This window comes from Ursus americanus, unplaced genomic scaffold, assembly GCF_024610735.1.
Source record: "Ursus americanus isolate L20-20 unplaced genomic scaffold, mUrsAme1.1.p SCAF_96, whole genome shotgun sequence".
In the NCBI taxonomy this organism is placed as follows: Eukaryota; Metazoa; Chordata; class Mammalia; order Carnivora; family Ursidae; genus Ursus; species Ursus americanus.
Window position 1 is genome coordinate 347859 of NW_028273678.1, and position 25473 is coordinate 373331.

General features: G+C 43.8%; 1 protein-coding gene, 1 long non-coding RNA gene and 1 pseudogene across 5 annotated transcripts in view; 1 reads left to right on the forward strand and 2 right to left on the reverse strand.

The window, feature by feature from the left end:
* Positions 1-25473, forward strand: part of LOC148106712 (putative NBPF family member NBPF5) — a 33508-nt gene that overhangs the window by 5238 nt on the left and 2797 nt on the right. For 3 of the 4 annotated variants that reach the window (XM_087860564.1, XM_087860565.1, XM_087860567.1), the window contains 7 exons: positions 86-1194; positions 9935-10060; positions 10681-10784; positions 11324-11728; positions 13718-13794; positions 22515-22718; positions 24637-24733. In XM_087860564.1, coding sequence (XP_087716690.1) covers positions 22541-22718; positions 24637-24733 — 275 coding nt within the window. In that variant the 5' untranslated portion in view covers positions 86-1194; positions 9935-10060; positions 10681-10784; ... (1 more) ...; positions 13718-13794; positions 22515-22540. The remainder of the gene's footprint in view (positions 1-85; positions 1195-9934; positions 10061-10680; positions 10785-11323; positions 11729-13717; positions 13795-22514; positions 22719-24636; positions 24734-25473) is intronic. The other variant, XM_087860566.1, reaches the window with a different exon arrangement.
* Positions 8996-14543, reverse strand: LOC123803642 (ATP synthase peripheral stalk subunit F6, mitochondrial pseudogene; annotated as a pseudogene).
* Positions 15624-24643, reverse strand: LOC148106713 (uncharacterized). The gene is made up of 3 exons (XR_015723602.1): positions 24405-24643; positions 21763-21806; positions 15624-20249 (listed from the first exon to the last, which is right to left on the reverse strand). It is a non-coding gene; the product is annotated as an uncharacterized LOC148106713 (long non-coding RNA).

Genomic DNA, 25473 nt, shown 5'->3' on the forward strand with positions numbered 1-25473 from the left:
TTTCGCCAGAGCTGGGGCTTTTTCTCTACTCAGTAAAAGCCTCTGTTCAGAATCTACACTGACCTGTTCCAACTTTTTCTCTTAGCAGAGCCACACCAATAGGGACTCACAGGAACTGGGTTACTCTTCTACCTGAAGCAACAAAACAACACTGCAACAGCATCACACAAGATGCCCGAAATGCAGATTTCCAAGATCCTGGGCATCAGGTAAAGAGGACAGCCATCCCAGACACGTGGAAACACCCAGGGGAGCGGAGCCCTACAAGTGCTCCAAGGTACTGCCTCCAGAGAGTTTCCAAGCAAGGCACCGGAGGGAAGGGCTGCTGAAGAGGAGCCCTGCGGACCTCGTAGAGTTGAGGACACTGGTCTGAGAGACCCCTGGACAGAGGAGAGACGGGGAGGACAGGGCTGTGCAAAGTCACCTAGCCAGAGCTGTGTTGGGGCCCTAGGGTGGTGTGCAGTGAGGTCCTGCTCAGGGCCTCCATGGAGGCAAGGCCAGCAAGTCAGGCGGCCATCCTTTGAACAGGACCTGGTGCTCACACAGTGCTGGGAGCAAAGCCTGTGCCCCACAGACAGACTGAGCAAAAGGCGAACCCTCCTAATTCCCGAGGCACAGGGTGGAGGACTCAGGGAGGACTTGCCACAGTACTGGGAGCTCATCGTTAGCCCTCCACGGAGCACTGCTCTGGACCACTGAACTAATCGTTAAAGCAACACCAGAAATGACCACACTGTTCCCAAGTAATTTAAATGCATCTCTGAACAAAGCTCGATATTATAGAAAACACAAAAATAGCCAGCAACCAACAAGGTAAATTCACAGTGTCTGGCATTCCATCCGACAGTCTGAGGTATGCAGAGAAGCAGGGGAAATGAGCCTCCTGGAGGAGACAGATCACTCCTCTGAAAATGACCCAGAGCCGACACCAAGGTGAGACTCACCAGAGAAGGACCAGAAAGCGTTTGTTTTAACTGCATCCCATCAGTTCAAAAGAGTCATCAGATTCATGGAAAATGTAAAAAAAAAAGATCTAATCTCACGTTAAGAGATGAAAACCACCCTGACTGAAGGAAACATACTGCAAGGGGCTGACGGCGACTAGAGAAGGCAGAAGAAAAAAGTTGGAAAGGAATCCTGCGGAGTCTGCAGTTGGTGGTGTTGCCATCTTAACCACCTTAACCCTTCCAATCGGTGAGTACAGGATGTCTTTCCACTTGTTTAGGTCTTCTGGAATCTCTTGCAGCAATGCTATGTAGTTTTCAGTGTACAGCTTTTGTGCCTCCTTGACTTGACTATTCCTAGATGCTATTCTGGTGGGTGCTGTTGGAAATGAAATTGTTTTCTTAATTCCCTTTTTGGATTGTTCATTGCTAGGGTATAGAAGCACCTGATTTTGTCTGTCTTGTGCTCTGCAACTCTGCGGAATTAAGTTATGCACTCTAGTAGCTGGTGTGTGTGTGTGTGTGTGTGTGTGTGTGTGTTTGGATTTTTCTCTAAATAGGGGCATGGTGTCTGCCAATACAGATACAATTTGACTCTTGAACAAACTGGGGGTTAGGGGTACAGATTCCCACACTTGAAAATCTGTGTGTCACTTTCGACTCCCCCAAAACATAACTACCACTGAAGCCTTACTGATCACAAAACAGTTGATTCACACATATTTTGTGTGCTGTTTGTATTATATACTTTATTCTTATACCACAGCGAGTTAGAGTAAAGAAAATGTCATTGAGGGGCGCCTGGGTGGCACAGCGGTTAAGCTTCTGCCTTCGGCTCAGGGCGTGATCCCGGCGATCTGGGATCGAGCCCCACATCAGGCTCTTCTGGTATGAGCCTGCTTCTTCCTCTCCCACTCCCCCTGCTTGTGTTCCCTCTCTCGCTGGCTGTCTCTATCTCTGTCAAATAAATAAAAAAAAATCTTTAAAAAAAAAAAAGAAAAAAAAAGAAAATGTCATTGAGAAAATCACGAGGAAGAGAAAATACATCAACACTACTATACTATATTTATCTAAAAAAATATTCCACCTCTAAGTGGATGCACGTTGTTCTGTTCAGTTGAAACCCACGTTATTCCCCAGTCAATGACAGTTTTATTGGTTCCTTTTCAAATGTTTTTCCCTCACCTGCAGGGTTTTTTTAATTGATTTACAGTTGATACACCATGTGACGTCAGTTTCACATGACAACACAGTGATTGGACAGCTCTACAGATTATATTATGCTCATTAGATGTGTAGCTACTCTCCGTCACCATGCAGAGCTGTTCCTGTACCACCGAGTATATAATGTGATCTTTGTCCTCTTAACATTTTTTAAAATCCTCACTGTGGACGATGTTTTGACAGAGTGTAGAATTCTATGCCCTATCCCCCCAACCCACCACTACCGCGGGCCACCTGTGGACTTTGCCAAAGAGAAGCAGTGACAGACCGGAGGTTCCTTATGTCAGGTCATGGCAGGCCCTGATCTTGGACGAGGATGCTCAGCCTAGGCCAGGGAAATACAGATGAGCAGGAACCATTCTTTGCAAGCCCAGCACCAATTTGAAAGACCAGGGTGACCCTTCTAGACCCCTGCAGGGATGGCTCAGCACCTAGGAGCTGGCCCTATATAGATGTCCAGAAAAAGGCAGGTCCCCAGCCTGGTCCCAACTCCCTGACTTAGACATAGGAGAAGGTTAATGGTGCCACAAGCTCTTTTTCCTACGCTGATGGGGGGAGGGGAGCCTCAGTGCCAGTGCAGGAGGGAGCATCAAAGGGAACCTTTAGCTGTTGACCTAAAGGTCGGTGGGAAGAGCCCACCCAGGGGACCAAGTGTACTTAAGATCCACCCAGGGGACCTGGGTGACTCAGTTGGTTAAGCGTCTGCCTTCAGCTCAGGTCATGATCCTAAGGTCCTGGAATGGAACCCCCCATCGCGCTTCCTGGTCCACAGGGAGCCTGCTTCTTTCTCTCCTCTGCCTGCTGCTCCCCCTGATTGTTGTGTCTCTTTGTTTGTCAAATAAATAAAGATAGAAATTTAAAAAAAAAAATCATCCAGATCTTGCCAGCTGCTTTCCTGTGTCCTGCAGCTCTCACTTTCTCCCCGAATCTCCAGCCAGCTGGGTATCCCCTGTCTTTGCCTTCTGCCCCCTGGTCTCCTTGTGCCACCTGGAGGTCTCCTCCCTTAGGTCGCCTGCCCCCTTGTGGATTCCAGGGGAACTGCCAGGGCCAGAGGCTGAAGGCATAGGCCCTGAATCCCTGACTCCAATGTGAGGTCAGAAACCAGGCTCTAAGTCACCCCCTGCTGGGACTCCAGGATATGGCACCTCACCAGGGAGTGTTTGCCTGGGGACACAAGGACCCATTGATGTGGGACTGTTACCTTTTTTCTTTTTCTTTTTCTTTTGGTGAAATTTACATGCAATCATGTTCACCCATTGTGGAAGTCCCCTAGGATAACACAGTTGTTCAGCTAGTACCCTAGTTTGTTTTAGAGTCTCCTTCCCCTTCCCACACCCCCTCCAGCCCCTCTGCAGACAATCTCCACTCCGTCCTCCAGCCCCAAGCAACCTTGATCTGCTTTCTGTCTCCATACAGTGCTCCTTTCTGGACAGTTTACAGAAATCGAAGGAGACAACACGTAGTTCTTGGTGACTGGCTTCTTTCTCTGAGCATGCTTGTAGGGTTCTTCCACGCTGTTGCTTGGACCAGATTTCTCTGCCTTTTGTTGCTGAATAGATTCCATGGTACAGATAGGCCACATTTTGTTTGTCCATTCACCAGTCGATGGCACTTCGTGTTGCTGTCAGTTTTTCTCCTATTGTGAATAATGCTGCCCCGAATCTTTCTGAATGAGGCTTGCGTGAACAACTGTTTTTATTTCTCTCAGATAGATTTCTAGTTGTGGAATTGCTGGGACCTATGGAAAGCTTGTGTTTCACTCTTAAGAACTCTCAAGGTGGCTTCCAAAGCGGTTCTTTTATTTTACGTTCGTTCCCACAGCAATATAGGAGGGTCCAGTTTCTCCACATTCTCAGCAACACTTGGCACTGTCTTTTGAACATAATCGCACTAGTTGGTGTAAAGTGGTACCTGGTTTTACTGGCATTTCGTGAGGACTAATAAGGTTGATTACTTTTTTGTGTGCTTATGAGCCATTTATTGGTCTTCTTTGGTAATGTGTGTATTCAAGTGTTCTACTGGCATTAAAAAGTGTGTAGCTTCTGCCCATTGAGTGAGTTCAAAGTACTCTTGCCTCTTGTGAATGTGAGTCCTCATTGGGTATTTAATCTGCAAATATTTTCTCCTAATCAGTGGCTTCTCTGTTCCTTTTCTCAGTGGTATCTTCTGATGCAAAGAAGTTCATCTCAAGCTTTTCTCTTCCATACTGTGCTCTTGCTGTAGTGACTTAGAACTCTTTGCCCAATGCAAACTCCTGACCATTTTCTCCTATGTGTGCCCCTTGAATGGTTGTTTTGGCTCTTACACTTAGCTCTGTGGCCAGTTTGAGTTCATTGCTGTGTATGGTGTGATCTCCAGCAACAGCCGTGGGGGAGCTTTGTCCTGCCAGGTGCAGGAGAACCTGGAGGTAACCTGGAGGTAGCTTGTGTGTACAGGGCAGTCCTACTCCTCTCCTTGGCCCCACCTACAGGTTAATCTCCCCCAGGCCAGGAAAGGGGATTTCACCTTCCCACACCTGTTAGTGATGGGCTGAGTACCTTTGGGGAGGCAAGATAAATGGGGCTGGTGGTCCCATACTATGTATACTCCCCATTCTCTGGGACTAGGTACAGAGGAGCTCCAACAGCCCCAGGGCAGTCCTAGTCAGAGGTGTCTTTAGGAGCCCAAACACACTGAGAGCAGGAGAAGATTACACAGAAAGGATACAAGGGATCCCAGGGGATCTGGGTTGGGTTCCTAGAGGGTCTTCTATGGGTAGGTGGGAAAGAGGACTCGCAGACAGCAGGAACTCAGGAAATAGGTCCAAAGGGAGTGGAGCAGATTGGAGGCATTTCCCAGAGTTTGAACTATTTTTGCCAACCTGAAATTCATGGTGTGTGCCGGACCATCAAAGGTGCCTGGAGGGACACATGGCTGGCTCCGTGAGGGAAAATGTGCAACTCTTGATCTCAGAGTCATGAGTTGGAGCCCATGTTGGTGATGGAGCCTAGCTGAAATTTAAAATAATAATACTAAAAAATAAAAAATACGCAGGTGCATGCATCAGGAATCCAGAGTTACTCCTTCTAAGGAAAGGATGGGACAGCTACCTCGGTCCTTGCAGATCAAGAGCCATGCTGAGCTGGAGAATCCTCAACGTTGCCTGACTTTTCCCAAGATCAACCCAGAGACTCTGCACTTTTAATATTTGTTGGGTTTCCCGTGTGTGGCCTGAGGTCCACTGGCAGACAAAAGTTGACACCCTAAGTACAGAAGTAGACCAAGAAATGGAAGAGTACCTGGATGCACCACATTACTCTCTGCCCGCACTGCAGCCTCACTGAAAACGGGAATGGGCATTCGAAATCCCTGGTATGCAACACAGGTTATGAAAAAAATGGAAAGTTTGGGTTAACAGTTTAAATGATTGTGCCCTCAGACTGAATTTGATGGCAATTGCAGACTGTTGAACATTTTCTAGGTTCTGCAGGTGGAAATGGGAGACTACGGGACAAAGCAATTATACAACTCAGAATAACTTTGGTAACTTAGTATCTTCATACTTGACACAGTTTTGGTATTTTGTCTGATCCGAGGGTCTCATGCTTCTATCTAAGCATATTTGTACAAGGAAGTGGATATCAATACCTCACCTAAAATCCATACCACTAAATGTGCCAGTGCTCATTCCTAACGGTAGTTTAGGCTCCTTTCTGACTGCCTGTATTTACCTTGACTGATTCTGAAGGCAGCCCATTCTGGCCCATGTGTACTTCTCTTTGGCCCCATCTACAGCTTAAGCAGAACATCTGAGCAGGCTCCATCACTGAGGGAAGGATATAGGTCAGACAGGTAACAAAGAGAAATGGGGGCACTTGGGTCAGCAGAAAGAAAGTATGCCTATAAGTGGGTTGATTCCAGAGAGGGCCATTTCATTGCTTTTTAAAAAATATTTTATTTACTTATTTGAGAGAGAACATGAGAGAGAGCGTGGGGGAGGGGAGAAGGAGAGAGAGAAGCAGACTCCCCACCCAGCAGGGAGCTGGACTTGGGGCTTATCCCAGGACCCTGGGATCCTGACCTGAGACAGAGACTGACTCTTAACCAATTGAGCCACTCAGGCACCCCTTAAAATAATTTTTAAAAAATTCCGGTGTACTTAACATATAGTGTTACATTAGTTTCAGGTAAGATCATGGTATTTATTTTTTAACTTCCATTTTTTAAAGATTTTATTTCCTTATTTAAGTAGAGGAAGGGTGGGGGCAGAGGGAGAAAAATCCCAAGCTGACACTGCAATGAGCATGAAGCCGAAACTGGGGCTTGTTCCCACGACCCTGAGATCACGAACTGAGCTGAAATCAAGAGTCAGAGGGTTCAACAACTAAGCCAACCGGTTGCCCCTTGGAATTTCTAAGAATAATATGTTTAGTGTTCTCTCTGAAATGGGCACTGAGTATTGAGCAATGCTGAGAGAAACCATGGTACCCATAGGCGCCAAGGTCAGATGGGCCAAAATGTAACACAGTGGCATATTGATTATTTTGAATTGAAGCTACTTGAAGAGCAACTGGTGCAAGGACACTCGAACCCTCTTCTGTCTTCCTGAATGCAGGAAACCAATCTCCCGTATGTAAAAGGCATCTCATGTACTAAGAAGTAAAAAAACTTCCTTCTCACCAGGGACTTTAAAGCAGAGATTCTAAATTCTGCTTAGAACTCCCTTCAAATTAAAACTCCCAAACATCCCTCAGAAATGTACTGTGTCCTTGTCTAAAATACATAAAAACTACCTTAATACTTTATATTTCTTTAAAGGTCTCCATTTCAATATCAGTTCTTCGTAGGCATGCAATGTCTCAGATAAACTTAATTTTTAGTTTAGCTGGAAGACCTTGAAAGGTAAAGGAGGAACTTTTCCTTCCTTACATACCTTTGCCCAGGGAAATGAAATTGGACTCTTGCTGATTTAGAAGTTACACCTACGCAATGTGGGGAAAAGAAGGGAAACAGCATTCCTTACAGCTACTCATTTCCCTTCAGTGGAGGTGGCCTGGAAAGAAAGAAGAAAGAAAGAAGAAAGAGAAAGAAAGAAAGAAAGAAAGAAAGAAAGAAAGAAAGAAAGAAAGAAAGAAAGAAAGAAAGAAAGAAAGAAAGAAAGAAAGAAAAAAGAAAGAAACCAAGCAAGCAGGAGAGAGAGGAGGGGAGGGAGGAAGGAAGGAAGAAGGAAGGAAGAATGAATGGATGCATGGATGGAAGGAAGGAAGGAAAAGAAGGAAAGAGAGAGAGGGAAAGAGGAAGGAAAGAGAGGGAGGGAGGAAGGGAGGGAGCGAGGAAGGAAAGAAGGAAGGAAAGAAGGAATGTATCCTGGTCAATTTTCCTAGTAAACATCTAGTGAAGAACCGGTTGGTAAACACCCAAATGGTGGTGACTGTTCGGAGGGTCCCTCCATGACATGCTTTCAGGAGGGTGTATCTGACGTGTATAAAACTATTTAGAGAACCAAACCTAGAATCTGTGGATTAATACGGCTTCATTCCATAGAACTGGTCCCAAGAGCTATGTAAGCATAGCCATGGGAAATCACCCCAAACAGCTCCACTTTGTGTGGTGAGCTCACACATCACTTGAGACCATATATGTTTCGTCTGTGCCAGAACATGTCCTCATGTGGGAAGCAGGTTCTTGCAGTTAGTGTTGGTGGTCTCAGTTGCTTTGCTGGTACCTCATAATTTTACCCTTGAAAATGTGAGTAAAACTTGATAGTGCTTAAGATTTATGATTTGGGGCAACTGATTTGGCAAAGCAACCCTTTCTATCATCCCCATATTTGTTGGATGTGCTCTTACGCAATTCTCTGGTCTTTCTTGAAATAGTTGCCATTGGCCAAAGTTAAGGCAGGATAATCTGTGTACAGAGTAACTGTTGGATCATGGATTAAATGTTTCGTGGCCATTATGGCCAAATTTTTTGCTAAGGTATCTTCCAAAACCATGTATCGTTCTTTTGCACGTGCCCATTTGCAACTCCAAAAGCCCACAGGGATGTTTCCCTGCTACCTTGTAGTCCTTGTCATCAATTCCCTGTTAGTTCAGGATTATAACAGATCTCATTATTTTTTTAAAAAAGATTTTATTTATTTATTTATTTGACTGAGACAGAGAGAGAGAGAGCACAAGCAGGGGAACAGCAGAGGGAGAGGGAGAAGCATACTCCCCATTGAGCAGGGAGCTCAATGCGGGGCTCCATCCCAGGATCTTGGGATCCTGACCTGAGCTGAGGGCAGACTCTTAACCGACTGAGCCACCCAGGCGCCCCAACAGCTCTTATTAAATCCCACATGCCATCTATCATAACTCTCTGTCTTGTTTTATACAATTTCCCATAGTTACAAATACAGCAGGGATAAGAAAAGATGAAGTACAGGGAGCAATCTTACCTTGAAACGGTCCGTTCATTTTTGGGAAATTTGTCACACCACATCTGGGTGAAAAATTGATCCTTGGCATGGCCTTAGCCGATGACAATTCCCTTAACTCAAATCGCCAGGAACACACCTCCCATGAAACAAGTTGGGGCTTTTATTCCTTGCAGCCAGAAAGAACACCCCCCATGGTCTCAGGAAGAGAGCGTTAGAAACCCCCCATGGTCTCAGGAAGAGAGCCTTAGAAAGAACCTATTGTAGATAGGAAATGCCCTTCACAGTGTCCTTCATGTTACAAGGGTTAGGGAACATCATGTGAACGTGTCGAATAGATTTTTACTGTTTTTCTTTGACTTTCTTTTTTTTTTACACCCAACATCACCAAATCATTCATTTGGAATCAGAATTCAAAGAACACGTGACAGTTGAGAAATGTATGTTTATTCTGATCCAGTTGTACAACGAATCTAGCTCAAATTACCAAATAAATGTTACATTATTTCTTCAGGACTGGGGCTTTTCGATGACTTCAAATTTAGGATCTTCAGATTTGAAGTCCGGGCACGTATTCATGTCTGCTCCACCATACATTTGCTTAAGCTTGAAGAGCTCTCTCTAGGTCTTGCTGGAGCTCTGGGCCAGTATCAGCATGTCCTCCAGAAGCTTCATTCTGTAGTCTCTAACCATGTCCACAAAGAGTTTCTGTACAGGATCAAGCTCCTTATCAGATGCCACTGCTGGAACACCAGTGTTGCTCCTCAAATGCACTGAGCCTGTAGACCGAATGAGAGAAGAGAACCTGAAGAGCCTCTGAAAAATCAGGGAGATTGTCTTCCTTGCACTCAGTCCGCAGAGGCCAGAGCTTCCGCTGCTCCCACAATTCTGCTTCCGGCCCTGGCTCAGCCCTCACCCGCCTTCCCAGGATCTCAAGGTGTTACCGATTTTTTTTTCTTTATAGAGATCAGCCTACATGTTTCTAAAGATTAAAAACCCAGGAGAGTAGAGATAAGCATCTGAACTAGTTCTCTACTGATAGTATTAACAAATTAGAAAACCGGTGGTTTAAAGCAACAAAGAGCATTTGTTACCTCACAGTCCTATGGCTCAGGAGTCTGGAATTACGAGGATGGGTTCTCTGCTCACAGAATTGGTCAGTATGTCATCCCCACACGAAGCCGTCTGATAGTGACCTTGTTGTGGTTCTCTCTCCCAGGAGGGGCTGCCCTCACCATCTCACTCCTCTGGGATCCTCTTCCCTGACCCTGATTTGTGTCTGTCATCATGCTTTCAGTTTACCCAGGTGGCTTAGGAGGAAGGTTAGAACTGTGGAGCCCAGAACTGATCTCTGCTGTCTCTTCTCCAGGGGCAGAATAAATGACAGAGGTCTTCATAAAGAAATGACTCCCATGAGGGCTGACATCCCCCAGCAATTGGAGCCGAGGAGGAAACGCCCTAAAAACCCAAGTCATGGAAGCAGGACCCACATGAGGTAGGAGCCCTTCCCAGAAATGTCCCCTTTCTCCGTTGAAAGCCACCTTGGATGAGGGACTTGGTCTGCTCAAACCGGAGTCAGTCTTGTGAGCACTGGGGCGTCAGAATCTCCATCCTAGGCTCTTTGTTTGAAATAGGCTTTTTTTCATACATGAGAATCTCCTTGGAGTTTTTGTCTGAAATGCAGCTTCTTTGCCTTATTCCCAGGGGATTCTAACAAGCACCACAGTGACTCTGATGTAGGTGTCCTTTAGCTCTGCAGCAGGTGCCCAGGGACTGGAGCCCTGTCTGCTACATGATGTCCCAGTTCACATCTAACTTTCCAGTGGCTCATGCTGGCTTTCCTAATTTATAGTATACATTTTCTATCATACAGGAGATACATATGCTCAAAGAGACAATTAAATGATCCAGTAAAGCGTATGTGACCTGTGGTGAAGCTGCTATCGGACTCTTGGACAGCTTCTCTGAAGGCTGTGCTTTTATTGCTTCAGCACAGACCCGGGATAGGGTTGGAACGGAAATATGGTTGGGACTGGAGATCAGTAAAAGTTCGTCATTCCTGGTAACTGTTATTTATCCACTTGACAAGTATTTACTGAATGTTTCACCTGGCAGGCTGTCATGGAGGCACTGGGGACATGGCTGAGCAAGGCAGACTGATGCCACCTCTCAGGAAAATGAATGTTGGCACAGGAGTCGGATATCTGATCGATAATCACGTAAGTGCATTTTATTTGTGATCATGATGAGTGTTACGTAATACACTTGTGTGCTGTGATCCTGGTCTATTAGCCAGTGATTTAAAAGTGAATAAAAGGAAGAGAACTATATCGCTGTGAGAAAAGATTTGTCCCCAAATAGGCCTTCTGGTGTTTTTAACAGTGGAAATGCTTACATTTAATCCAAGGTCTCCTGAAAATTACTTATGCATTTTTAAGGGGAACTTTTAATTTCAGTGTCCCCTGAAATTCTGTTGTGGGTTTCTGGAGGGTGCATTAGGTGCCTCGACAGGGAAGCTTGCAGCCAAGGCCATTGTGGGGGCTCTCCTGCCATCAAGTGATAAAGGAGTTTGGGGCAATGTCTTAATCTCTCTGGGCCTCAGTTTCCTCATCTGTAAGATAAGGTTGTTATTCAAATTCTCCAAAGTCACCTCCTGCTCAGATTCTGTGAGTGCATGAGGGACTGAGATGCCTGTTAAGCAGCCCTGGGGACTGCAGCTGAGACCTGACTTGGTCTCTTCTCTGCGTGTCTCCTGCAGGAGCCTGAGCTGAGCCCACACTGAAAACAGAGAACAGAGGGAGCCAATGAAAGACAGAAAAGCAGCACGTTTGGAGGATGAGAATAACCCAACGATGTCCAAGGCAATGGTGAAGCAGGTGGTTGGCGCAGGAGGTAAGAAGAAGGACAAGTTGAGTTCAGAGAAATCAGGGGAGACCACGGAATGCATACAGCAGCTTCCAACTCTGCAAGGAAGGAGGACTAAGAGAGTAACTTAGGCCACAGTGAACCTGTGCACCTGCCGACGAGCCCCACAGGATGGAGCGGGCTTGGTTTGAACTGCTGGGAAGCACCAATTCCAAGAGGAGGAGGATGTGACCATGAGGCTCTGCCCCAGACGCCTAGCCTCGACCTTGGAGCTGCCCTCATGGTCGATGTCCTCCACGTAAGTGTGGGCTTAGAGGGATCAATGATGTTTGGATAAGGGTTGGAAATGTCCATTCTCACTGCAGATAGTTCTGCCCTAAGGTCAGGGAGGCCCAGGGTAGTGGACCATTGCATCTGAAGCCACATGATATTAATAATATTCTTAATAATGCTGCCTGGGGGTCATGAATGGAAAGGGTCAAGGATCTACTCAGAAAGTGAAGGTTTAGGGAATATAATATTTGAGTGGAGTCAAGTGTAGTGTAGTGGGAGAAAAGTTATTGCATTTAACAGCACCTGATGACTTCCGGGGAAACAAAGCTGACGCTAATCATGGCTCTAGATGCCAAATAACAAAGCAAACCACTTTCTTGCATTGGTCGTAGAGAAACAGGAAGCCCTTAATGCACATAACATGCTGGAAAGTTGCTCTGCCAGGAGGGTCATGCAATAAAACAGATCACCTGGCCGGTGGCAGAAGAAAGGGCTGGGCTGAGTTTGTGACAGTATCCCTTAGGTGGTGGAGAAAAAGGGTTGGGGCTTTTGAAGTTACAAGTGAGCTGGCTCATAGTAACATTACACCATCTTGAGAAAACATATCTAGCAAAATTTTGGATTCGATGGACACTAAAAATTTAGTCCACGATCTGCAATAATTCTTTTTTTTAATGCAATGATGATTTTAATTTTTGTACTTTGTTATTTGATTACTGTCGAAGTTGAATATTTTCTCTTAAGTTAATTATCTTAAATACTTTTTATGTGACAGTCTGTTTAAGATTTGAAGTACGTAATTGACACAGTATACTTCAGTTCCTTAGGGCAATGAGAAAACCATAGTAGCCTTGTGTATTGGTTGGTTATTGATTTATAAAACTGTACTAGTTTTCAACATGAAATTATGGGGATATTGACTAGTCCAGAAGCCTTGTTAACCATATACTATAAAGGAAGTTGAAGAAAAACATGCTAAGGTGAAAATGCATACAATGTTCCCCCCAAATTAAAAATTCCCAAATACAAATATGCTTTAAATGCAAAGAGTCAAGGCCTACTGTTGGAAGCTGTTCACTAGTACTGAGGAAGGTCATCAATTCACTCTACTTCTTTGTATCTAGTTAATTTTCTCCTCTGGGAAACAAACTGAGGGCTTCAGAGGAGAAGGGGTGGGGGAATGGGATAGGCTGGTGATGGGTATGAAGGAGGGCACATATTGCATAGTGCACTGGGTGTTATATGCAAGTAATGAATCATGGAACTTTACATCAAAAACTAAGGATGTACTGTATCGTGACTAACATAATATAATAAAAATATTATTTAAAAAAAAGAAAATACGGTAGGAATAGAGACTGGATTAGCTAGGTAAGGATAAGTACAAGTTACCTCTAGGTGTATCCAGAATTGTTGACAGTTCCCTCTGGGCATATTAGATGATGGTAATGAATGGTGAAACAAATTTCTAATTCTGCCTGTTACTTGGGCGTAGATTTCTGATGTTTTCCATAAGGACAGATTGATTTCAGGAGAGCCTCAATTGAGAATGTCTGGGGAAGGCACCTAAAACAATCAGATTAAAATAATATGTGAGTAGGTTGAAGTTGAGCACTGCAATCATTCTTTCACAGATTATCCACTGTTGGCTTGAGCCAAAAATGACTTTTCCATTCTTAGAAAACCAAAGGGCACCTGGGTGGCTCATTCAGTTAAGCGTCTGACTCTTGGTTTCAGCTCGGGTCATGATCTCATGGTAGTGAGGTCAAGACCCGAGTTGGGCTCCACGCTCAGCCCAGGGTCTGCCTCAGATTCTTGCTCCCTCTGGGAGTCTGCCCCTCTGTTCTCCCAGCTCGCACTACTCTTTCTCTCTAAAATAAATAGAATCTTTTAAAAATTAATGACGCTCAGAAATAATGAGATTTAAACACATCCTATGATGACTTTGATGAATAACAAGTCAAGCAGCTTTTTGTTTTGTTTTGTTTTGTTTTGTTTTGTTTTGTTTTAACAGAGAGCAGAACTGTAATTCAGGATGTCAGTGGAAGAGGCGAGTAATATCCTATCCTCTCAACATCCAAATGTAAACAGGTAAAAGAAGGAATGTATAGAATTATATGTCATGTACACAATGATTGGTTGGTTATAAACAAATTGAAATAAATCTGTGTTTATATTGACTCTTGAGCCCTGTCAAATAGGCAGAGCATTGGGAAACAAAAACTGGACCGAAAGTCATTTGCATACTTAGACTTTGGAAAACCATTAGACAAACATGAATCAAACACATATAAAGCTGTTTGTGTGCCACATTTTAGGCCATCAAGGGTGAACTTTAGGAGAGACACCTAATACTGAATGGATGCTTTGGTTTTTTTGAGACATGTCACCTGAGCCACTGGGAAATTGAACTTGTGAGTCACAGAGGTGAGCAAGCTTTGCCTGATAGGATGTTAAGTTCAAAGCCTAAAGAGGTAACTTAAATATGCTACACACACCACTCACGACTTAAACCAAAGATCTTTCTCTCTTCCTTGGGGGAATGAAGCTGACGCAAAGGACTACAGCTTCTGTTGCAGAATCAGGACCTGACGCTTACAGACTCATGGGAGTGGACACCTACTTCAGATTTGAAGTAGGAGCCATTGTCTCCAACGGTAACTCAGTCACACAACTGAGTCACACACAGCCCTCAGCCTGCCACTATTAATTGTTTTAATGCTGTTGGTATCATTTTATAATAGATCACATCAGAAAGAAGACGAATCAGGTTTGGGTACCATTCATGGTATTTGATGGATATATCATTGCATACCGTCCCAAGGCTTCTGGTAGTACATAGTGCTGGCAGTAGATTATTCAAGACTAAGTAAAATAATAAGAGAAAACATTGGCCCTTAAATTTCTCAACTGTGGTATCGCATCTAAACACAAGATAGATTAGCAGCCTTACCAACTGAGTGGTTACTCTTAAGGAAAGTTTATTAATGAACATACAAAGCATTTCACATGCATTCGTCCACAAGACTCTTTGTAGAGCTATTTACCTTTTCTTTGGGCTGCTGAGAAAACTCCAAGTGAATGGAATAAGATTCTTGTCACCTGGCAAATACCTAAATCTCCAAAGATATGGTCACTGGCAGATCTAGCTTGACTCTGAAAAGCATTTGTTTGTATCAAGATAAAACATCTACATATAGACTGGTGATGGGTAGTAAGGAGGGCACGTATTGCATGGTGCACTGGGTGTTATATGCAACTAATGAATCATCAAACTTTACATCGGAAACCGGGGATGTACTGTATGGTGACTACACAATATAATAAAAAAAACATTAAAAAAATCTACATATAAAACTCAGATGTGTTTTATGTGATCGCAATGCCTAACTGAAATGTGAAAAGTGATACCATTGATAATAGCATGAAGCCTGAAATACTGAGGGATAGATCTGAGTGAAAATCACAAAATATTTCACAGAGAAATGAATGAAGCCATAGGAAATGAAGAGAAATTCTTATTCATGGGTCCCAAGCTTCAGTACTGTTCAAACATCAATTTCCCCCATCTGATATATATACACTCAATTGAATCACTCTCAAAATCTCAGCCTTTATCCTTGGTAGAAAGTGACGAGTTGATTTTAAAATTCATAGAAAACTGTAAATGACCTAGTGTGCCCCAAAGACGTGTGAAACAAAGAACCAAGTTTGAGGGCTAGCTGTACCTAATTTGAAGAACTATTCTGAAGTTATAGTAATCGATACAGATTGGTATTGGCATATGACAGGTAAGCAGATCAATAAAATGGATTACGGATTCCAAAAAGAAACTAACATCTATACGGAGAAGAGGTTTTTGATAAACGTGAGAAGCAAAGCATTGTAAGAAGTATAATCTTTTGACTTAAAGCAGTAGCTTAAGTAATATCCTCTGCCTTCTTCACAGAGACTAGCACATGGAAGTGGTAGCTGGGCACCTGGGTGCCTTCCTTCTATGAAAACAGAAAAGTATTTAATATACTTCATAGTCATTTTAATCAAAAGCAAATCATCTTAATAAAAACACATAACTGGCCTTAAAAATAAATTGTAACAAACTGTGAAAAGAAAAAAAAAAGAAGAAGTATAATCTTTTGGAGGTCCTGGTGGCTCAGTTGGTAAAGTGTCCAACTCTTGATTTTGGCTCAGCTCATGATCTCAGGGTCCTGGGATCTAGCCCTGCATCAGGCTCCATGTTCAGCAGGGGGTCAGCTTGGGATTCTCTCTCTCTCTCCCTCTGCCCCTCCCTCCCCAAAATAAATAAACAAATCTTTTAAAAATGTATAATCTTGGGGCGCCTGGGTGGCTCAGTCGTTAAGTGTCTGCCTTCGGCCCAGGGCGTGATCCCAGAGTCCTGGGATCGAGTCCCACATCAGGCTCCTCCGCTGGGAGCCCGCTTCTTCCTCTCCCACTCCCCCCACTTGTGTTCCCTCTCTCTGCTGGCTGCCTCTCTCTCTGTCAAATAAATAAATAAAATCTTTAAAAAAATATATAATCTTTCACTAAGTGGTCAAGTGTAATATTTTCAGCACATGAATATGGATATGACCTATGTATATGCATGTGAAAATAAATACATAAAATTGGAATCATAACTCACACCATGCAGAAATTAGCCTAAAATAGAGTATGGGCCTAAATAGAAATCTTAAAATGTTAAGACTTTTTGAAAAAAACGTAGTAGAAAAGTCTTTAGGAGCACCTGGGTGACACAGTTGGTGGCTCATCTGACTCATGATTTTGACTTAGGTCCTGAGCTCATGGGTGGTGGGATCAGGCCCAGAGTTGGCTATGCACTCAGTGGGGAGTCTGCTTCAATTTCTTTCCCTCTTTCCCTCCCCCTACTTGCTCTCTCTCTGTCACTTTCTCGCAAATTAAATAAATAAATCTATAATTTTTAAAAGAATTTGTTTATTTGAGAGAGACAGAACACAAGCAGAGGGGCAGGCAGATGGAGAGGGAGAAGCCGACTTTCTGCTGAGCAGGAAGCCTGAAAGGGGGCTCAATCCCAGGACCCTGGGATCATGACCTCAGCTAAAGGCAGATGAGTAACCAACCGAGCCACCCAGGCACCCCAATAAATAAATCTTTAAAAAAGTGTTTAGAACATAATGTTGGACAATGATTTCTTTCTGTTTTTTTTTTTAACAATTTTATTTATTTATTTGACAGAGTGAGAAAGCACAAGCAGGGGAGCAGCAGAGGGAGAGGGAAGAGCAGACCCTCCGCAGGGCAAAGAGCCCGATGTGGGGCTAGATCCCAGGACCCTGGCATCACAACACTTAACCGACTATGCCACCCAGGCGCCCCCAGACAATGGTTTCTTAGATATGACACCAAAATTGTGATTAATGAAAGAACAATTTTGGACTTCATCAAAATTGAAAACTTCTGCTCTTCAGAAGACATTGGTGAGAGAATGCAAAATCAAGGGAAAACATAGAAGGAGAATATATTTATAAATTACATATCTGGTGAAGATCTCCTAATAGAACCGTTGAAAGAACTCTCAAAAGTTAAGAAGACAAACAATCCAATTGAAAAATGGGTAAAAGAAAAGTGCCTGGGTGGCTCAGTTGGTGAAGCAGCTGCCTTTGGCTCAGGTCATGATCTCAGGGTCCTGGGATCTAGCCCCTACCCCCTCTGTCAGTCTCCCCACTGAGCAGGGAATGTGCTTCTCCCTCCCCCTCTGCCCTCCCCACCCCACCTCCACACCGCCCCCGCTCTTGCTCTCTGTCTATTTCAAATAAATAAATAAAACCTTTAAAAAAATAAAATAAAATGATAACATGGGTAAAAGATTTGTGAACAGCTCAGCAAAGCATATATACGGAAGGCATATAAGGACATGCCAAGATCTACATCATTACTTTAGGAAAATGCAAATTGAAACCACTATCTGCCAATTAAAATGGCAAAAATGAAAAGAATCTCCATTCCAAGTATTGGCAAGGATGTGTAGGAGCTAGAATTCTCGTACACTGCTGATGGGCATGTTAAATTCTACAACTACTCTAGAAAATAGTTTGGAAATTCTGTTTTGTTTTTAAGATTGATTGATTTGAATGAGAGAGAGAAAGTGAGTGGGGGAGCAGTAGAGGGAGAAGGAGAGGGACAGAATATCAAGCAGACTCCCTGCTGAGCATGGAGACCTACTTGGGGCTGGATCTCACCACCAATGAGATCATGACCTGAGCCAGAATCCATGTCAGAACTTAACCGACATAAATATATCAAAGTGAAAGAACAGCGATTCAAAAATATACCCACATATGCACAGCTATTTGATTTTGTATACGTGTGAGTATATGTTAATATTCTTTACTGGGGAAGTGGAAGACTTTTCTGTTAAAGGTAATAGAGCAAAAGATGGTTTGTTTTTTAAAAATTAAATATTAACAAACACTTCCCACTACATATTGAAATTAACTGGAGATATGAAAGCAAGAATTACAAAGCTTATAAAAGAAAAATAGGAAGTATTTTCACAATATTGGCATAGACAAATATTTCTAAAACAGGACACAATAGCACTCACCATAAAAAATTCAATTAAATTGTTGTTATAAAAACTAAAGGCTTCTGTATACCGTAAGACATCCTTCAAAAATGAAAGGCCATCTATAGACCAGAAATGATTATTTTCAATACATATATCTGACAAAACACTCAGCGAAAATATATCAAGAACTCTTATAAATCACAAAGAAAATGAGAAAAAAAACCTAGTATATTAATGGGCAGAAATATTTTTAAAAGCCCATACCAAAAGAATACATCCAAATGATAATAAGCATATGAAAACCCAATGGGGTATCTGCTAGATTGGTTGCCTTTTTTTTTTTTAAGTGGACCCCAACACAGGGCTCCAATTCACGACCCTGAGATCAAGACCTAAGCTGAGGTCAAGAGTTGGATGGTGTCCCCCAAAATGGTTTCTAATGCTGCCTCCTCTCTTCACTAGATATGTGGCCTTGGGAAGCTTTGTAATATTTCTCAGGTTTTTTTTTTTTTCTCATCAGGAAAAGGATAACATCTGAGTAATAAGACAATTCATAGGATTCAGTATAATCGCCTGGTAGGGTGCAAGAACTGTACTTTTGCTAAGAAGGTATTTGACCTTGAATGATCCTTTACACATTTTTAAAAGCACAGACAATTGGCGAAGAACAGACAAGTTGTTCTAAAATAAATATCCTTTCACCTTTACTTTTTTAAAAAATTTTTTTATTATGTTGTGTTAGCCACCATACAGTACATCCTTAGTTTTTGATGTAGTGTTCCATGATTCATTGTTTTTGTGCATGTGTGTTTTGTTTTTGTTTTGTTTTTTTTAAAGATTTTATTTATTAATTTGACAGAGAGAGAGACACCAAGAGAGGTAACACAGGCAGGGGAAGTGGGAGAGGAAGAAGCAGGCTCCCAGCGGAGGAGGAGCCTGATGTGGGGCTCAATCCCAGGACTCTGGGATCACGCCCTGAGCCAAAGGCAGATGCTTAACGACTGAGCCACCCAGGCACCATCCCATGATTCATTGTTTGTGCATAACACCCCGTGCCCCATGCAATATGTGCCCTCCTTAATACCCATCACCGGCCTATCCTAATCTCCCCACCCCCTCCCCTCTGAAGCCCTCAGTTTGTTTCCCAGAGTCCATAGTCTCTCGTGGTTCATTCCCCCTTCTGTTTACACCCCCTTCATTCTTCCCTTCCTTCTCCTACCAATCTCCCTGCTATTTCTTACCTTCCATAAATGAGTGAAACCATATGATAATTGTCTTTCTCTGCTTGGCTTATTTCACTTAGCATAATCTCCTCCAGTCCAGCCCATGGTACTGCAAAGGTTGGGTAATCTTCCTTTCTGATGGCTGAGTAAAATTCCATTGTATATATGGGCCACATCTTCTTTATCCATTTGTCTGTTGAAGGGCATCTTGGCTCCTTCCACAATTTAGCTATTGGGGACAATGCCGCTATGAACTTTGAGGTGCATATGGCCCTTCCCTTCACTACGTCCGTTTCTTTGGGGTAAATACACAGGAGTACAATTGCTGGGTCATAGGGTAGCTCTAGTTTTAACTTTTTGAGGGACCTCCACACTGTTTTCCAAAGTGGCTGTACCAACTTCCATTCCCACCAACAGTGTAAGAGGGTTCCCCTTTCTGCACATCTTCTCCAACATCTGTTGTTTCTTGCCTTGTCCATTTTTGCCATTCTAACTGGCATAAGGTGGTATCTCAATGTGGTTTTGATTTGAATTTCCCTGATGGTTGATGATTTTGAACATTTTTCCATGTGTCTGTTAGCCATTTGTATGTCTTCGTTGGAAAAGTGTCTGTTCATACCTTCTGCCCACTTTTTGATTTGATTATTTGTTTCTCGTGTATTGAGTTTAAGAAGTTCTTTATAGATCTTGGATACCAGTCTTTTATCTGTAGTGTCATTTGCAAATATCTTCTCCCATTCTGAGGGCTGTATCTTAGTTTTTTTCACCTTTTACCTTTTCTACAAAGAAATCATGTATATAATATGAAGATTGGAGGGGAACCAATTTGTATTGAACAACTTTCCCCAAACCCTGAGGCATGTCTACTTTCCACGAAGACCAGAGATGAAATTCTTGACTAGGTCCAACCCCTGCAGTCTTCTCGGTCTGGAGGGGACTGAGAAAGTCCACCCTAGCCCTAGAATGATCTGGACTACCGGACAAGTGCTCCTCAGAAAAATAATCAACTACTCACCACTATAGGCCCTGGCAATTTGTGAAACTATGCATGAGGTGTAGACCAACTCAACTATATAACCAGGACTCTCCCCTGAATCAAGGTCAGGATATCGTTAGATACCATTTCCAAAATCTCTGTTATAGGCCACGGCATGCTCCATAGGAGGGAAAACAAGCACAAGAATATCAATTGAGATAGCAATCAACAGACAATTAATCAAGAGACAAGAACCATTATTAACTAATGTCCACCACCCCCTAAAACCCAGGAAAGTTCTCATTCAAAAGCAATGTTTTGAGGAATATGTAGTTATAAATCTTCATGATTTGGGGTTAGAAGCCAGTTTCTTAAATGGACAAGCAACCCAAGAATAAATAGATAACCCGGATTTCATCAAAATTAAAAGGTTTTTGTTTCAAAGGACACTATCAAGGAAGTGAAAAGCCAATCCACACAACGGGAGAAATATTTACAAATTGTATATCTGATGGAGGTTTGCTATCTAGAATACAAAAAACAATAACAAAAAAACCAAAAAACCCCAAAACCCAAAAAAGCCTCTTACACTAAGCCATAAAAAGACAGCCAACTTAAGAATGGGAAAAAGAGTTTGAGTAGACTTTCTTTAAAGGATAATACCAATGCAACAATGAACACGTGAAATGGTGCTCAGTATCATCATCAGTCATTAGGGAAACACAAATCTAAAGCACAGTGAGATATCACTTCACCCGACTAGTATGACTTGTAGAGAAATGGAATTCTTACACATTCTTAGTGGGAGTGTAAAATGGGGTTGTCGCTTTGCTGTGGAAAATAGTTTGGCACTTTCTCAAAAAGTTAAACATAGGGTTACATATGACATAGCAATTCCACTCCTAGGTATATAGCTAAGAAAATTGAAAATACATGTCCACAAAGGGGAAGAGTAGCCTACATAACACAGAGATGCAGGAAGAAGAACACTGAGAGAGCAGGGACAGGAAACAGTTTCCAAACTTCATTGCATAGATTAACTCTGGTTTTTCTCTTATGTTCTTGGTTTTTTGTCATTTGTTTGTTTGTTTTGCTTTAAAGAAAACTTTATTTACTACATACATCCTAAAAATGTGATGTAAATAGAGGAAGATCCAAATAAATTTAAAAGCTTTTCAAATACAAAGCAACTAAAGATAACTAAAGCACTAGCATGTTTCTCGTGCTAGAGAAAAAAAAAAAAAACTAGAGAAGACACAGAGAAGAACATCGTGATAGTCTGCGACTTTGAATATTTCCCTTAAGATCTGTTTTACCTTAAAGACAAGTGGGATGAGTTCATGGCAGCCCTTAAGAATACCTGTTGGGAGAGGTGCAGTTAGTTGAGCATCTGACTCTTGGTTTAGGCTAGGGTGATGATCTCATGGGTTGTGAGACTGAGCCCCTTGTCTCACTCTCTCCCTTTACCCACGCCCCATTCTCTCTCTCAAATAAATAAATCTTTAAGAAAAAAAAAGGGAAACTTCTTGGGAAGCTATTTGTGCCTTGATGATAATATACACACATAAGAATGAAGAATGAGAACTATGCTGACATCATTTTTTAGAAAGAGATGGGAACTGTGGTCTCAGCACAAGGGTGGACAACTATTGAGTGTGGCCACTGAGGGGGGTCCCCATCAGTGATGACCTTCAGGGGAGACCAGGCAGCCTGGTGTATCAGCACGGCCTCGGCAACTGGAAGGCAGTGGCTCCCCGGGTTCCACTGAAAGGCCCAACGTTCCAAATCTGTTATTACAAGTGCAGACCGTTACCTGGCATTCTGGGTGCTCCCTCTGTCATTCCGGTTGGAGCCTGAGCTGGGGCAGGGCCTTTGGCTATCAGCTCTGGCATCTTGAACCTTGTTTTTGTGGTTACTGAGTCTCAAGTGCTGTGGGGTGTTGTTCAAATTGTTCCCAACAGTAAGTAGAGAATTCCTGTATCCTCAACCCTCAGTCCTGATTTAAACCTACTGATTTCACTGGGTTTTAACCCATCCTGTGTTTGGGTTTCTTCTGCTCATTCCCCAGCTCTACCTCTTCTGCCACACGTCACCATGGCAGCACCTCTTGGCCCTCTTTCCGATCCTGGGGCAGAAAAGAGCCTCCTGGAAATCAACCAGGACCTTCAGTCCCAGCTGGAGAAAAGCAAGCAGGACTTCCGAGACCTCAAGGAGAAATTCCTTATATCCGAAGCTACTGCCTACTCCCTGGCCAACCAGCTGCAGAAATACAGTAAGTCCTACAAGGTCATGCTCACCAAAGCGATGGCTGTCTGTATTCCTTCTGAGAAACTAAAACCCTCTCCAGATGTTGTCCTTTCTATTTCCACTGTCACGATAAATTTCATTCTGACCACAATCCAGGAATGGTAGAGGTGGGTATTTTACCCTCAGTTTGCTGAGGATGGGAAAACTGAAGACAAATAGGTTAGCAACCTCCACAGGCTAGCTGTGACAAGTAGGGTGGGGTTAGAGTTCACATCCCAGTTATTGATTCCTGGTGCAGACACAGAAATGCCTGGTCTTCTCAGGATTGTCTCTGTGCTGTATCAGATCCTGCATCACAGTGACTCCAGAGCTCCATCAGGTCAGGTTCCTCTGATGTCCCACTGGCAAAGCACCGAGCTAGTGACACTGGGGAAACATGCTGATGGTACACATGGGGGGAGGGTAGCAGGTGACATGACCTGCTTTCAAGGAGATAGAGGTGGGTTCTGCTTTCTCTGAAACTGTGGTATCCATGAGTGACGCCATCCACACAGTGACTCCCCTGGTGAGAGGGAACCCATGCAGGCTCTGCTTCCTGGCTCCACAGAGGCCATTTGATACCCTGTGATAAGGCTGAGCGTGTTTCCGGGAACATCAGACAACCTCTGCTACCTCCCCTGTATCTCCCTGAGCTGGGGAACCTTCAATGATGTAGGGAGCCCAACAGTTTGAGGCCTGGGCCATGAGACATGTGGCCAAGAGAGAATGAGGGTGAGTGGGGGAGACCACAGCCCCAGGAACCACCCAAGCCAGTGCGTGGGGTAGGCTCTCCCCCACAGTAAGCCTGAAATAAGGAGCTCGGTGGCCTTATTTTTAAGAGGGGGCTGCGGTGCCCGAGGAATCATGAGAATGGGGCACGTGCACAGCCGAGCGATAGGAAGGAATCCTGACAACTCTGAGCCCGAAGTTTTCTCATTTTCTCACAATCTGCTTTCAATATAACAAGGGGAGGTATAATTAAAAACGATTCATGCAGACAAAAGTAAAAATTGAAGCCTGTTATTTAGGAAAGTGAAGAGGTGATGAGCTTTCAGGGAAGGACAAACAAAGTCTTATTTACAACATTCCCGATAATCATCCCATTAACTGGGAAAGCAGTTGTGAAGATGATGAAAACAGGTATCACCCGAGGGCTTGCGGTGGAGGTACCACAGCACAGGGGTGAAGAGCATGGGCTCTGGGCCAGGCTTCCTGGACTCAAATCCAACTGCCTATCTTCCTGTGCCTCAGATTCCTCCTCTGTTAAACTACTACTATCGCGGGTCCTAGTTCTCTGAGTCGAAATGAATACTGAGTAGTTCCTTGTAAAGCTCTAACAGCAGAGCCTGGCACCGTGTAAACTCTGTTCATAATTCTACTGCTTCTAATAACACACACTTTATTAGGATTTGGCCATATTCCTTTCAGGTCCTTCTGCTTTTATGCATTCTAGTTCACACGAGTGTATCGGGTGAATTTTTACCTTTGAGATACTTGTTCAGTATAGAAATCCTAGTTCAGGGGACCCATCGGTCCTGGAGTCCTGGGGGCCTTACGTCATGTCCCTGCTTAGTGTTTTACTTAAGAGGCCACAAGACTTGCTAGAGTGGCCATGGTCAGGGTTGGTGTCAGGGGATACAAATCCTGACTCTGCCAAATACCTGCTACTCACCACGTCTACTTCCCCTCTGAGCTTTTGGGCTGTTCTTTCCTGGGCTCTGAAACAGGGAGGAATCAAATGTCCTGTAGTTAGGAGGCTGAGGAATGAGAAGTGGAGCTCCCTGCGCAGAGCCTGGTTGCCAGGGTTCCATTTGCGCTGGAATGGACCCCATCTCCTCCCTTGAAGACAGCGAGCACCACAGCATATCCAGCTTTCCACTGAGACAGGCATCTCTGTTTCTCAGAGTGCGAAGAGTCCAGCGACATCATCGAATCCGTGCTGGGGGAGAAGGGGCAGCTGGAGAAGAGGGAGCGGGCAGACACGTTGGCTGAGAAGCTCAGGTAAGCAGGGCTCTGTGTGGGAGGTCGGAGGGAAGCTGTGGGCATCTCTGACCTGGGGCAGCAACAAGTCCTGGCCAGAAGGGCAGAAACCCTCACGGCAGGCACGTTCCACAACTATGTCTAAAACAACTAAGACAACAGTGATTGGTAAATGATGGACTCCAATGACTCAGAGCCTCATTCTCTCTTGTAAAAAAATATCAAAGTCGCCAAATTCAAGGGAACAGTTCGTGGCATTTAGCACATTCACCGTGTTGTGAGATCACTACCTCATTTCCCTTTCACACAGTCACGACCTGGCTCACTACAGCTTGTCATCCGTTCCTTCAGCAAATGCTGTCCTCTTGACCCTGCCATTCTCCTGAGCTCAGGACTTAATACCAGCCCTACGGTCCACACTTCTGTGTCTGCCAGTGTGTCCATTCGCTGCACGATGCACTATATGGAGTTTTCCAGGGAAATGGGTATGCCCAAAGTGAGCAGCTGAGGGACATGTCTGTGACGTGTGCTTAGGAGGGCCCCTGGGTCTGTTTCCAGAAGAAAAAGATGCAAGGGACGTCAAGGGGGCTCACAGGAGCACTCTCTGATACAGAGGAGGCCTTGTTTTACTTTCTTCTTTCTCTGCCACAGGCAGGTAACCACACATGTGCACAAATTTGTTTCGGCGGCTGCTTGTGGGAAATTCTGCCAGAAATCTCCCCAAAAGCTCTTATAATCTATTGATCCACTCTCTGCATTGT